The 14,841-nt window shown below is 43.5% G+C and overlaps 1 protein-coding gene across 3 annotated transcripts; it reads left to right on the top strand.

The window, feature by feature from the left end:
* Nucleotides 1-5,546: 5,546 nt before the first annotated feature.
* TIPRL (TOR signaling pathway regulator) lies at nucleotides 5,547-14,673 on the top strand. Of its 3 annotated transcripts, none has more exons than XM_015428241.1 (7): nucleotides 5,547-6,470; nucleotides 7,115-7,294; nucleotides 8,867-8,966; nucleotides 9,283-9,414; nucleotides 10,070-10,165; nucleotides 10,911-10,973; nucleotides 11,407-14,673. In XM_015428241.1, the coding sequence occupies exons 1-7, from the start codon at nucleotides 6,370-6,372 to the stop codon at nucleotides 11,539-11,541; spliced, it is 807 nt and encodes a 268-aa protein (XP_015283727.1). In that variant the 5' UTR covers nucleotides 5,547-6,369; the 3' UTR covers nucleotides 11,542-14,673. The 3 variants fall into 3 exon arrangements, with proteins under 3 accessions (XP_015283727.1, XP_015283728.1, XP_015283729.1); XM_015428243.1 differs by having other exon boundaries at nucleotides 6,393-6,470; nucleotides 7,120-7,294; XM_015428242.1 differs by lacking the exon at nucleotides 10,911-10,973.
* The last annotated feature ends 168 nt before the right edge of the window (nucleotides 14,674-14,841 follow it).

The raw sequence follows: 14,841 nt of genomic DNA on the forward strand, positions 1-14,841 counted from the left end.
TACATAAATGGCCAAGTCTCCTTTAATCCAGAATTCTTCCACAGTATCCCTGGAACACAATATCCATCAGCTCTGAATACTCTGCAGTACTCTTGGTATGCATTTGTGGTTGAAGGAGGGTTTTACCTGCTGATTTTCTGTCTGTCATACAAAATTAGGAACACACCCCATTGTTGTTTAACTATGGCTGCGGTCACACGGAGCAGTAGCTACGCTACAGAGACGGAAGATAGGCGGATTTTCCGGGCGCGATCACAGCGCCACATCTGGGAAGCGTAGAGCTCCCGTGGCGAACCCGAGGCTTCCCGCCGAAGATGTGGAGTAAAAAACTAGTACCTCCAAGGTACTAGTTTCCGGAAACAGCGGGGCAAGGGCGGGCGCCTGATCGCGTTTCCGGTGGTAGGTCATGGCATCCGGCGCCCACCCATGTCCCGTCGCTAAAAGGTTTTTTTCCCCAAGTCTCCACGGGATGCGCACAAGCACCCAACGGCGCATGCACACACTTCGTTTAAAAACAAACAACACAGCCCCCTCCTCTTTTCCGTACCCCCCCACTCCTGGCTCGGCCTGCCCGAGAGGAACTCTCTGCACCGGGCGGCAGAGGGGGAGGTGCAGGGGGGGCGTGGCGGGAGGGCAGCCCTGCTGAAGCTCCTCCTGGAGGGGACGGACGGAGGACACAGTTTGCATTCCTCTGCAGCCCTGGAAGGGGTTAAACCCGCGGAGCCTTTTGCTAGAGAGGCCGCTTCTTTGCCACGCCGCAGGATTGTTCTGTGATCGGCACCTCCCCCCTAACCACGGGACCTCTACGGGACGTCTGACCGCGCAATCGCGCATTATTTTGCTCCGGGGCCAACAGCCACGCTTCCCTCCCGCCTTTTCCTGCCCGTGTGACCAGGGCCCACATAGAGTTCCCCCCCTACTTTTTGGGTACAGACCATGGCCTTTTCAAAGCACTGTTATCAAAAGGAATCTGCAAGTCATTCTTTGGGGCCATTTAAAAACGAGAAGCTATTGAAGGAACCCGCAGTTGAAAAGTGGGGATGAGAATGGATTAACTTCTGGAAACTCCCACTCCCCACCTTTAACAACTATCAGTTTTAGCTTCTCAGTGCTCTGCCAGGCCTGAACAGCTACTGGTCAGGTTACTTTTATTGGGGTACACTCCCAGGAGGGAAGCCTTATTGTTGTGGGGTCACAAAGGGCCCAGCTATAGACAAATATCCAAAACACTTAGAGATGTAACATTTCTGGAAAATTTGAAGCCATAAAAAAGTGTTATATTGGGATTGGGTGTGTGTGTTAAACTATGGAAAAAATGAAAATATATGCAATACTTACTTGCCTATCAAGCCCAACATAACTTAGTTAGCATATGGTGGTGGAAAGTTCTATTAAGTCACAGCTGAGTTATGGTGACCCTGTGGAGTTTTCAAAGCAAGATATGTTCAGAAGTGGTTTGCCATTGCCTGCCTCTGCATACGATCCTGGACTTCCTTGGTGATCTCCCATCCAAGTACTAATCAGGACTGGCCCAGACTAGCTTCTGAGTTCTGATGAGATCAGGGATAGCGTTGGGCAATTAGCGTATACAATTGTACTAAGTATAAATTGTACTAAGTATAATATAAATAAAAAAATTTAAAAGTATAAATGCAATCCTAAGCAGATGAGCACCGCAACCCTAGAGTCGGACTCGACTGGCTTTCGAGCAAGGGAACCTTTACCTTTTAAGCAGGTCTACTCAGAATCCTGCTCATGTCTGTTCAGTGGGGCTTACTTTCAGGGCATTATTCTTAGGATTGCACTTTTAGCTTTTTACAAGAAAATATGTTAATATACCCAATCCTTGATTAACAGAGCTGTTCTTCCTTAGCACATGTATCTTAATTTTTGCCATCTAAAAAGCAGGAAAAAATAAAACTTGAAGTTAGAAAAAATAATTTTGTAGTATTTATTTACTTATTTAATTAGATTTATATACTGCCCTCCCCAATGGGCTCACGGTGGTGTACAACAGTTAAATATACAATTAAAACAGTATTAAAATAACAGTAAAGTAGTATATTAATTGAACATATAGTCATATCAGTACTAGCTAGGGTTGCCAAGTTGATTCCTCTTACCGGCGGGGGAGAATCACTGGGCTCCATAGAGTTTTCCCTCCGACGATCGGGGCCATGCCCCCAACGTGATCGATGTGGTTGCGTCACCTCTGGTGACGGAGCCATGCTGTGCTTCGGGGGGCGGAGTCCCCCCCGGGGGCCCGATTCCACTGCAGCGGAAATTGGGCCTCCAAAGCGGGGGTTTCCCCGCCCCCCGCCCCCACTTGGCAGCCCTAGTACTAGCAGTATATTTGGATATCATGTTTCATTTATCAGAAAAAGAAACACTAAATTCTTTAATAGTGTATTACCATCAAATACATTACAGCATATTTGTTTAGATACTTATACACCTATGTCTCCTCAGTGGGTCCCCAAAATGGCTTACAGCTCTCTCTTCCTTCATGTTATCCTGACAACAGTCCTGTGAGGTAGGTTAGGTGGACACAAGTGACTGATCCAAGGTTACCTAGCAAGATTCCACAAAGTGGAGATTCAAACCTGGGTCTTCCAAATCATAGCCCTTGAAAATGTAACATAAGTTTACAAAGGAATTGTTATTATTTAACACTGTAGATTGTCTTACATGAAAATTTTCATGCTATGCATTTTGAGTAAACACTCTTAAAAAAAACTCCATTAAACAAACAAAAAATAAACGAATGAATGGAGGTGTGCCCCCCCCCCGTTACTCCATATTTTCTTTGTGGAAAAATGGGGGTCCCCTGAATGTTTCTGGGTTTTTTGTGTGGGGAGGGGCGCCCTCAAGTCTTTAGGAATACTCCCTGTACCATGACCTCTAGTTAATTAGTGTCACAATGGAATCCTAAAATGAGCTGCACTCTTCTAAACCCAGGGATTTCAATAGATTTAGAATAGCGTAACCCTATCTAGAATTGCATTGTCAATAATTTGCCTGGTATGAACAGATGCTGCATTTATGATATAGGAGGGAGGGGACTCACAAGAACAGTGCATTTTGGCAACTTTTGATGTTTTTTTAAAAATTTATTTAAAGTATTTATTATCCATTTTTCTTCCTTACAGAGTGAAAAGTATGCAGACGGAGAGTGATTTCAGCTAAGCATACCTTTATTTAGTCAGGACAAAGACAAGGGACCAGCTCGCAGGCTGGTTTATATACGTTCAGAAAACCCGCCACCAAGTACACCTAAACACACCCCCTACTCCCGATAGGCTATTTACAGTAACCGGGCGACCATTGGTCTCCCGGCTGAGAAGCTGGCCCTTTGATTGGGCCGGCTAGGATCCTACGGACCCATTGTCTTTGGACATGAAGCTATTGAAGAGTTGTGCCTGGCCAGCCCGGGCAAGTCCGGGCATGTCAGGCTGAATACATTACACCCCTCCCCCCTTGGTTCAGAAGGCACCCACAGACGAAGTCCTTCAAGTAGGCGGGTGGCTTCTTGGGGCGCGTCGAGCGTCGGGGCTCCGGGGTAGCGATGGGTTCGGTCTCGGGGGCCCTGGGAGCCGAGGGGCCTGGGACCGACGAGGGCGCCGAGGAGGCAGGACAGTCTGGCACCACGGTGGGAGGTGCCTCGGGTTCCTCACGGAGAGGCGGCTGTGGATCCGGTTCCGGTAGTGGGGCCGATGTGGCAGGCTCTGGGTCCTCGTCCGGATCCTCAGGGTCCAGCTGTAGCGTGCGACGGCGCAGCTGATCTATGTGCCGGTGGAGGATCTGGCCGTCCTCGCTGGAGACCTCGTATGAACGGGGGCCCTTGACCCGTATGACTCGGGCTGGGATCCATTGAGGCCCCCGGCCGTAGTTTCGGGCGTACACCGGGTCCTCTGGAAAGAACCCTCTGGCCGGCTCGTACGTCTCGGTGCCCGGGGCCTCCGGGGTTGCCCGATCTGGGTGTAACCGATCCAGTCGGGAGGCCAGGCGGTTAATATACCCAATCCTTGATTAACAGAGCTGTTCTTCCTTAGCACATGTATCTTAATTTTTGCCATCTAAAAAGCAGGAAAAAATAAAACTTGAAGTTAGAAAAAATAATTTTGTAGTATTTATTTACTTATTTAATTAGATTTATATACTGCCCTCCCCAATGGGCTCACGGTGGTGTACAACAGTTAAATATACAATTAAAACAGTATTAAAATAACAGTAAAGTAGTATATTAATTGAACATATAGTCATATCAGTACTAGCTAGGGTTGCCAAGTTGATTCCTCTTACCGGCGGGGGAGAATCACTGGGCTCCATAGAGTTTTCCCTCCGACGATCGGGGCCATGCCCCCAACGTGATCGATGTGGTTGCGTCACCTCTGGTGACGGAGCCATGCTGTGCTTCGGGGGGCGGAGTCCCCCCGGGGCCCGATTCCACAGCAGCGGAAATTGGGCCTCCAAAGCGGGGGTTTACCCGCCCCCCGCCCCCACTTGGCAGCCCTAGTACTAGCAGTATATTTGGATATCATGTTTCATTTATCAGAAAAAGAAACACTAAATTCTTTAATAGTGTATTACCATCAAATACATTACAGCATATTTGTTTAGATACTTATACACCCATGTCTCCTCAGTGGGTCCCCAGAATGGCTTACAGCTCTCTCCTCCTTCATGTTATCCTGACAACAGTCCTGTGAGGTAGGTTAGGTGGACACAAGTGACTGATCCAAGGTTACCTAGCAAGATTCCACAAAGTGGAGATTCAAACCTGGGTCTTCCAAATCATAGTCCTTGAAAATGTAACATAAGTTTACAAAGGAATTGTTATTATTTAACACTGTAGATTGTCTTACATGAAAATTTTCATGCTACGCATTTTGAGTAAACACTCCATTAAACAAACAAAAAATAAATGAATGAATGGAGGTGTGCCCCCCCGTTACTCCATATTTCCACAAAGAAAAGTCCTTTGTGGAAAAATGGGGGTCCCCTGAATGTTTCTGGGTTTTTTGTGTGGGGAGGGGCGCCCTCAAGTCTTTAGGAATACTCCCTGTACCATGACCTCTAGTTAATTACAGTGTCACAATGGAATCCTAAAATGAGCTGCACTCTTCTAAACCCAAGGATTTCAATAGATTTAGAATAGCGTAACCCTATCTAGAATTGCATTGTCAGTAATTTGCCTGGTATGAACAGATGCTGCATTTATGATATAGGAGGGAGGGGACTCACAAGAACAGTGCATTTTGGCAACTTTTGATGTTTTTTTAAAAATTTATTTAAAGTATTTATTATCCATTTTTCTTCCTTACAGAGCTCAAGCCGTACATTACACAGAGCTCAAGCCGGCTTGCAATATTACATAAAACAGATTACATTTAAAAAAAAATTAAACCCCCAAATTAGGACTGTTGTTATAGTACTTGCATGTTACATAGGGCCGGAAAACGCGGCGGCGGGGGGGAGGGGAGGCGTGGCTATTTGTGGCGCTGCAATTAGCCACGTGACAAGGCGATCAGACGGGTTGGCGGCAACCGACGGTTCGGGCCCTCGGGGTACACGCTGCAACGAAGACAGCTGGAGGGAAAAGCCATGCTGGCAAGATCACACCAAGGGAGCCCCGAGGCAGCCGTGGCAAACCGTTTGCTACTACCTTCGAGGAGGTATTTTTTTATCGCACATTTTCAGCGGCATGCCAGGGTGCGCTCCACTTGCCAGATGTTGTGGTGTGATTGCGCCCAGAAAATCTACCATCCAATTGTGGGAGAGCCACGGCAAATTCGCCCTGTGAACGGGCCCATAGTGTATTATTTATTACAGTGCTTATACGTCGCCTTGCTTTACACACGGCTTCCTTTGGGCGCGCTTCTGGCTGGAAAGTGAGGCATAAACATGTCAACGAAAGAAAGCAAGCATTCAACAGGAGCCGCTTTCCTTGCCCTCACTGAATTTGTGTCTTAATCGAGTTTCTTGTATACTCGGAGATCAGGAGGGAGGGGGCAGCATATGACTATTTCAAAGCACCGCAATGGAGCGAAACTTCTAATTCGGCCCGCTTTACTTGAGTTTTCACGTTGAACTTCATCTAGTCCCACCGCTTTTGTCCAACGCACGCACGATTCTACCCCTTGCAATCGAGACCCGAAAGTCTCGTTCAAGAATCATAGAGACTACCGCCTATGTCACCAGCTTGAGGATCAACCCGGAAACGGAAAGAGATTTCTTTGTTCTTCCTCTGATGGTTGCGCCTGATTTGAGTAGGAGTCTCGGGATATCGCCTTCCTTGGGGGCCCTTGGTGGGGGGGCTGTGTCCCATGAAAAGAGATCTATGGTTGCTCCGCCTTTGCCGTCGCCATCATGATGCCCGTCTTCAAAAGCAGCCGGCGCGACTTCACTTTCGGGCCGTGGAAGCTGACCGCCGCTCGGACCCACATCATGAAGTCGGCTGAGGCCGAAAGGTGGGAGATAGGTCGAGGAAGGGGGCAGTCCTCTTAACGGGGACGAGGGGTTGGCTGTCCGTGCCCAGAGCTAGTAATCGTTGCTGTGTATCTGGCAGCCGGTTGGCAGTCTTTTTCTTTGCTTTTAATCCTGGAGAAGAATATCTAACTTTAGAATTTTTTCCCCATTCAGAATGTTTTTGGAAATTCCTATATTGGCAGGTCTTTATAATAACTGAGCTTATGTGTGTTGCAATTTGTTGCAAAATAAATTCTTTCATCTGTTCTCCCCAGTTAGTCTTTTAGTGTGTGTAGTTAAGGTGTTTGTCTTGCCTTCTTAGGATGCCTTCACATGCTGTTAAAGTTCTGGGAAATTGTGATATAAATTATGTGTGTGCTGCTTATTGTATATGAGGAAACTGTCATCAGCTTTGAATTCCCAGCATTCATTTTGATTCATATTTTCTGCATGGTAAAATGACAATGTGAAAGAGGTATATAATAATTTTTGTGGGAGGAGGGCCTCCTATTGCCAGTTTCATTTTGACTAAATGGAACTGACTCCCTGTTAGAATATTCTGTGAAATGTAAAATGTAGAGATCAATAAGAAATAGCTCCTGCAAGAAAAAAATAAATTTGCTGCAATCTCCTTGTTTCCCTTCAGAATAGCTGAAGAACTGCGCATGCCTTGTGTCCCAGAAATGATGTTTGGAGACAATGTCTTAAGAATTCAGCATGAGTCTCAGTTTGGAATTGAGTTCAATGCGGTTGATGCTTTAAGATGCGTAAATAACTCTCAGGGTGTGGTTAAAGTGGCCTGTGCTGAAGAGTGGCAAGAAAGCAGGTAATAACGAAATATTATTGGTATTTGTATGCACAGTGCTATTGTACAGGGAATACCACCATGTTTCTAAAAAGAAAGATTATCTTTATAAAGAATGCAGTTATCTCCTCTTAAAGCCAGTATGGCATAGGAAAAGAAGCAGAGTAGGTTTTTATACCCTGCTGCAGTGGCTCAAGTGGTTAAGACGCTGAACTGCAAGCTGTGGAAGGTCGGTAGTTCAGCAGTTTGAGACCCGAGTTGCCGCATGACGGAGTGAGGTCCTGTCTCTAGTTCCAACTCCTGCCAACCTAGCAGTTCGAAAGCAAGAAATTGCAAGTAGATAAATAGGTACCACTTTGGTGGGAAGGTAACAGCGTTCCGTGCACCTTGGTGTTTAGTCATGCCGGCCACATGACCATGGAAACGTCTTTGGACAGCGCTGGCTCTTCAGCTTTGAAACGGAGATGAGCACCGCAACCCTAGAGTCGGACTCGACTGGCTTTCGAGCAAGGGAACCTTTACCTCTCTCTAACTTAAGGAGTCTCAAAGCAGCTTTCAATTGCCTTCCCTTCCTCTCCCCACAACAGGCACCTTGTGAGGTAGTGGGGGCTGAGAGAGTTCTGAGAGCACTGTTACTGGGCTAAGGTCACCCAGCAGGCTGCATGTGGAGGAGTGGGGAATCAAACCCAGTTCTCCAGATTAGAATCCACTGCTCTTGACCACTGCGGACTCTAATCTGGGAGAACCGGGTTTGATTCCCCACTCCTCCACTTGCACCTGGCTGGATGACCTTGGGCAAGCCGTAGCTCTGATAAGAGCTGTTCTTGAAAAAGGGCAGTTTGTGTCAGAGTTCTCTCAGCCCCATTTCTCTAACTTAAGAAGTCTTAAGCTTTCAATTGCCTTCCCTTCCCCTCCCCACAACAGACACCCTGTGAGGTGGGTGGGGCTGAGAGAACTCTGACACAAACTGCCCTTTTTCAAGAACAGCTCTTATCAGAGCTACGGCTTGCCCAAGGTCATCCAGCCAGGTGCAAGTGGAGGAGTGGGGAATCAAACCCACTTCTCCAGATTAGAATCCACTGCTCTTGACCACTGCGGACTCTAATCTGGGAGAACCGGGTTTGATTCCCCACTCCTCCACTTGCACCTGGCTGGATGACCTTGGGCAAGCCGTAGCTCTGATAAGAGCTGTTCTTGAAAAAGGGCAGTTTGTGTCAGAGTTCTCTCAGCCCCACCCACCTCACAGGGTGTCTGTTGTGGGGAGGGGAATGGAAAGGAGTTTGTAAGCCACTCTGAGACTCCCTTGGGTAGTGAAGGGCAGGGTATAAATCCAATCTCTTCTTCTTCTACACCCTGATGGCTCTCTGCTTAAAGTATGGAAAATCTAGATTCAAATGCTAACTGCCATAAGGGGTGATACTGGGCCAATCTCACACACTGAGCCTAACCTGCCTCACAGGTTTGTTGTGCGAATAAAATGTGGAAGAGAGAGCCATGTACACTGACAGCTGTGGGTTCCATAGATTTATGGCTGCAGTCTTTGTCTTGTTCTGTATTTCACATGCTACAAAGCTGTCTGTCGTTTTCCTTCAGATCTGAGCCTGAACACGCAAAAGAGATTGTGAAACCATATGATTGGACTTACACAACAGATTATAAAGGAACACTGTTAGGTGATACGTTAAAGTTAAAGGTAAATTTAGAATTCTTTTGATTGTTCATTACCTTGCAAATATGACCGTGGTCTTTAACAATTGTTTGCTTATGGGGCGGGTTTGTGACTGAGTGAAAGAGCATCTGCTCGGCATGCAGAAGGTCTAAGGCTCAGTCCCCAGCATTTCCTATCGGATGGATCAGGCAGTAGGTGACATGAAAGACCTCTACCTGAGACCTTGGAGAGCTGCTACTAGCTAGAGTAGACAGTTCTGACTTTGATGGACCAATGATCTGATTCAGTATAAGGCAGTTTCATAGATGTTCATGTAACATTTTCTGATCTTCCCCCCCAGGTTTCTGCCACAACAGAACATATAGACACAGAGAAATTAAAAGCCAGGGAACAGATTATGTTCTTTGAAGAAGTGCTGCTGTTTGAAGATGAACTTCATGATCATGGAGTTTCAAGCCTCAGTGTCAAAATAGTGAGCTCAGTTATTTTGTATGTCTTTTTGAAGTACAAAATGTTGTTAGAACTCATCTGATGGGGGAATAAATGATACAGTGTCCACGGGTTTTTTTGGTTAAAGTAATTCAGGTGAACAAATTCTTTGGAAATATTTCTTTAACAATAGCCCTTTTAAAATGTCTAGTTTCTTTTTGTTTGTTTGATTTACAGAGAAGCCTCAGGCTTCGACAGAAAGGCTGAGGTTACATTGAAGCTGTTGTAAATAGGAAGGGGGATAATAGCACAGTCCTCAGAAATTATTCCGATGGAGTTTAGTAAGCCTTACTTGCAGTGTAAGCATGCATAAGATTGTGGTCTGAATCAAGGAAATGGGTATAGACAAGAGGATATTCAACGAAAATATTCTTCAGTACTGAAAGATCTTTGTAAACAAGTCCACAGCTTAATGGCCCATAACATTTTTTCCCTTTTATCTGCTTGTTCATGCATGTCTCTGTTAGTCATTAGTGCCTACAAGAAACAGAAAAACCAGCTTCTGTTAAGTTTCAGAAGTTGTTGCAAAATGACTGTTAATGACCAGTGAAGTTATAAAGTGTTTACTGTTCCACTGAACTAGGTAAATATTTGATAAAACATTTGCAGATGCAAATAATTGTCATGGTCTTTGGCAGAGGGTGATGCCTTCAAGCTTCTTTGTGCTGCTGCGGTTTTTCCTGCGAGTTGATGGTGTGCTTATCCGCATGAATGACACAAGGCTTTACCATGAGGTGAGGAAGTCTTACTATGCTTATTCTTTCCTGGATGGAATAAGCATTTGGACCTGAGCTGCCCTAGTGTGTGTTGTTCCTTGTTTGTTGCTTTGATACAGTAACTTCATGCTAGGCAAGGCAACTACTAGTTATTTCTTTGTTATGGCCTGACTGGCTTGAGTAGATTTCAGACAGCCCTTCCTAGGATTATGAAATGCTTCTTGTAGTCTTTGCCCCATAAATCTGTGTATGCTGAGAAGGAGTTGTGGTATAGCCATCAATACTATTTTTAGTTGATGCACATCCTACCAGTGGAAATACCTTAACATTCATCAAGTATTTGTTGATCACAGTGTTGCCCAGTTTGTGCACAATCTGTGAGTATCCTACCTAAATATTATTTGTATTCCACTTTGCCTGAATCAGGATGGTCCTTGAGCCCGTATATCCAATAACGCTCCCTCAAGATGGGTTGGTTAATTGCTTGTTCATAAGTTTAGAGGCTGTGTGGTGCCATGAGTTCAGTATCTTTATTGGAACTGATAACAGGTGTTTAAGGCCCAGGTTTATGTGATTCACCAGGTGACCGCTTAGACTAAACTGAAATTGCTAAAATGAAAAAAACAAACAAATCTTACTCTCGTCACTGAACTGACAAACCCATTTCAATTCCTTTATGTTACATTGATTATTGAAACCAGCAATGCATGCGGAATGTTACGTAACCATGCAATTACATTTTAACTTTTTTCTTTTTTACTAGGCTGACAAACGGTACATGTTGCGGGAATACACGTCTAGGGAAAGCAAAGTATCAAGTCTAATGGTATTAACATTTTAAGCATGGTTATTTTTATGTTTCAGCTTTGGCAGCTTCCTGGAACAAATTACTTTCGGCAAAGACTCTGACAAATGCTACTTGCTTTAGCCTTTGATGAAGTGTGCCTGTCCCCCCCCCGATTAACATTAACAAGATCCTAATGAAAACCACTGACAAATATAAACATTTCAATAATCATTTGCTGTAAATACATCACATTAATTAAGGAAAAAAGCACACACTAGCCAGCCTTCAATTCTCCCCCTCACCACGTATTTAGTAATTTAAGTAATTTAAGGTTAGAGAATCACAAAATAGTGGATGGTTGGCTTTCTACTGTATTGTTTTTAAAACGTACTCTTTTCCACTCTAGATTGTATGTTTTTGACTGTGTTTCCTTTGTTGGGATTGGCTTAATCTTTGCTCTCTTCTTTTTAAGCATGTTCCTCAAGCCCTGTTCACAGAGCCTAATGAGATTGCCCAGTATTTACCCGTGAAGGAGACAGTGTGTGAGAAGTTGGAGTTTCCAGAAAATTTGAGTCCTGAATTTGCAGCAGTGCCAGAACACACTTAAGTGGAATTCAAATTTTGTGGACTTGATACAGACTTTCTTCTGGAGATTATATAGTCTCTTGGCCATTTCTATTGAAGATCCCACTACTTGCTGGACCAGGATCATTCTGTATGTGTGAAAAATATTTCTGTAGCCCTGGGGAAGGAAAAAACCCAAAATGCCGATGTTGTCAGTGTTTTCATTGTCTCTTTATTTCAAAGTAATGGAGCTATTTAATAGTTCCAGTTCACAGCCAGTTCATCCAAAGCTGGAAAGTAAGCCCTCAAATCAGGAGCAATTCTTCTGAAGCTTGCCAGACTCAAAGGTTTAGAGGCCTTTTAAAATGAGCCATCCACAAGCTTAAATGGCTCCTAAGAACTTTTAACATAGTGTTTTTGTTATAGAAGGGCCGTGTTGTATAATGCACACACTAACTATGCTTTCTCTTGAGGTCAGATTGGCTCAGCTTCCTGAAGCTCACAGATGCCTAGTAGGTCTGTGAACCTTGAATATATTGGATGGCGTTTTTTCATCAGTTGCTTGAGATCTGTCTATTTAAATGAGAAGGATGTAGAGATGCTGTTTGATATTTCCTACAGGAACTTTTCACAGAGCTAGAAAAATAACAGAGCTGCATAATAAATCTGGCAAATATCAATTCACATTTGGATCCCATATTGTCTGCTTTTTGCTAGTATTGATCCTCTGATGTTGGAGTGGGCTAGATATTAATAGGGTATAGTTTCATTTAAGTGGATTGCACGCTACCACATTCCTGATATTCTAAAATGTTGCCTGTGATCTTAAAAAAAATACCAGGGTTTATATTGTTTACAGTGGTAGAATAGGTAAATGCACCTGCTGTTTCCTTTATAAAGGACTTTAATGTTTGTAATTGACCTTCTCATCTCTTTAGGCCACCAGCAAGCTTGTTTGGCCTGCACTGTAAAGCTTAACCTAAACACATCCTAATATGACTGTAATGCTTGTTCAATTGTGTTCCAGCATTAGGCAATGCAGTTTTGAATATGAAACTCCACTCTTGCCTTTGCTTCTCCTATTCTTTTTCCATGCCAGAAGGTGAAAACTTGCATTCCATCTGCTTGTCCATTCTGCTCTGTTCTTATTCATTTCTGCATCTAGCAGATTAAGCACAGTGGAAAACTTATCTTATTTAGGTTTTGTTTTTTGTTTTGTTTTTTAAAAAAAACATACAGCTACTTGTCTTTTTTCCCCTATGTGAGGGGAGAAAGTTCTAGAAAGGAATTTAAGATCATGGCTCATTTAGAAACACATTAAAGTTCAGATTTGTTTTGGACACTGGGAATCTGTTCTGCTATCATCATAGAATTTTTGTGTAGCAGTGTAAAGCAGAGGCTAACAAAAGAGGTTGGTTATTTTTTTTCTGTGCCACTGAGAGCTTAGTTAGATGAGGTGCCAGAAGATCCTTGGTTTTTAAAAAGCAGCTTGTGGAGAGCCAAAATTTGAATCAGTAAGTCAGCATTAGGGGAGGGAGTTCTCTTACCCTGCCATATGAAAGCTTTCACAGTACAGGTTTTTTCTCTCCCTAGGTGAGCTGCAGTTTGCCCCAATAGGGAAAAACGCCATACTATTTTCCACTGCAGGGTAAATAGCAAACTGGGGGGCAGGGCGTGCACACAGGCATGTACTGGGTGGTGGGCACTGAGAAAACAGTTTGAGGGGTAGGCTTAACTTACACCCCTCTATTGTCATAGCTGCCCTCTATAAATTTTAAAACCATGGAAGATCACAGAAGTTTGTCTAGTTTATCCCTAATTTGTCTAGTTTATCCCTAATTCACTTAGCAACATTGAGTGGGTTGAAATAATCAGTGCCTCAGTGTCTTCATTTATAAGAGGTGGAATACCTATCTTAGTGGGGGTTTGAGATGTGCTGTCTGATTCTCTGCACATTTAGGGGAAAGTGCTATTGAACACTACTGCGAGACTTAATCCTAAGACTTGTTTATGTGTTAATCATACTAACCCTAAAGTGGCAATGGTAGAAGGTTCACAGCTGAATATACCTGTGTAAGGAAGATACCCTGATTTTGCAAATTGCTTTTCAATTCAGTGACGTCTATTGCTTTTTAAAAAAGTACTTTGAAGAATGAAGCCTAGTAAATATTTTGACTGTAATATTTATTAAGGAAAAATTTAGATGGTCAGACTTATCATATATCTGAGGATCCCTCAATGCTTCATACTGTCCAGTCATGAGTGCTCTTCTGCTCTCATTCATGATTATATGCCAAAATAGAATAGAACTGTTTTCTTGCCTGACTGAAGAAGGGATGAAATAGGAACAGGTGCTTTCTGCAAAACAAATACTCATTTAGTGAGAGGGGAAGACAATGAAGCAAAAACAAGCAATTCCTGCATCTAGCAGATTAAGCACAGTGGAAAACTTACCTTATTTAGGTTTTGTTTTTTAAAAAACATATAGCTACTTGTCTTTTTTCCCCTATGTGAGGGGAGAATGAAAAAAGTATGAGTATGAAAAAATGAATTCTGTTTATCCAATTATGGCCTTTTATGTTGACATAGGCAGGGAAGTTATAATTGAGATAAACACTGGAACTGATGCTGTCCATACTTATGTCAGCTGACATAACACCATCATGAAGGTCAAGTTACAACAATTTATACTATTCTGTTGTAGCACAACCAGGTAGGGGGAAAGATACAGCAATACCAACAGGGTGACTGGGGAGAGAGGATGGATTACTGTGTATTGTATAACCTATTGGTCTCTGTTTTTTAATATAAGAGATAAAATATCAACTTGTCAGTTTCAGTTGTCATGCATCTTGATATATATGGCAGAAATGTAATGGGGGAAGAGAATGAGAATCCTGCATCCTTTATTCATTATTGTACATGTCATGTGACATACAGGAGATCTCACTGTCTCATTTCTGGAAAGTGTTCTGATGTTCAGCTAAGTTCCAATGGCAACTGGATACAACCTATAAAGCTGTATTGCCCCTTCAGTTCATAGAGAAGCTGCTCATGAGCAATATTTTGAGACTATACCCCAGTCTCTGCATCAAAAGGCCTTTCTTTTACTGCTCACTAGTTAAACTTGTGATGGTTTATACTTCCGAGCACCTGTCACTAAATAAAAATGTATGCCACATTTTATGTTTTTCCTTCAAGTTTGATTTCTTCATTGAATTAAATATTCCCTCAAGTGGATTAAATTGCAAGTGTTAAAAGACAGTAGACTTTAGAGTTTTGTTGTTTTTATGTATTTATACATGCACACATCTTCCTTGTCCTGCTGCAGGATAAAGAAATA

The sequence above is a fragment of the Gekko japonicus genome, unplaced genomic scaffold (assembly GCF_001447785.1).
Source record: "Gekko japonicus isolate JY-2015 unplaced genomic scaffold, Gekko_japonicus_V1.1 scaffold2003, whole genome shotgun sequence".
Taxonomy (NCBI): Eukaryota; Metazoa; Chordata; class Lepidosauria; order Squamata; family Gekkonidae; genus Gekko; species Gekko japonicus.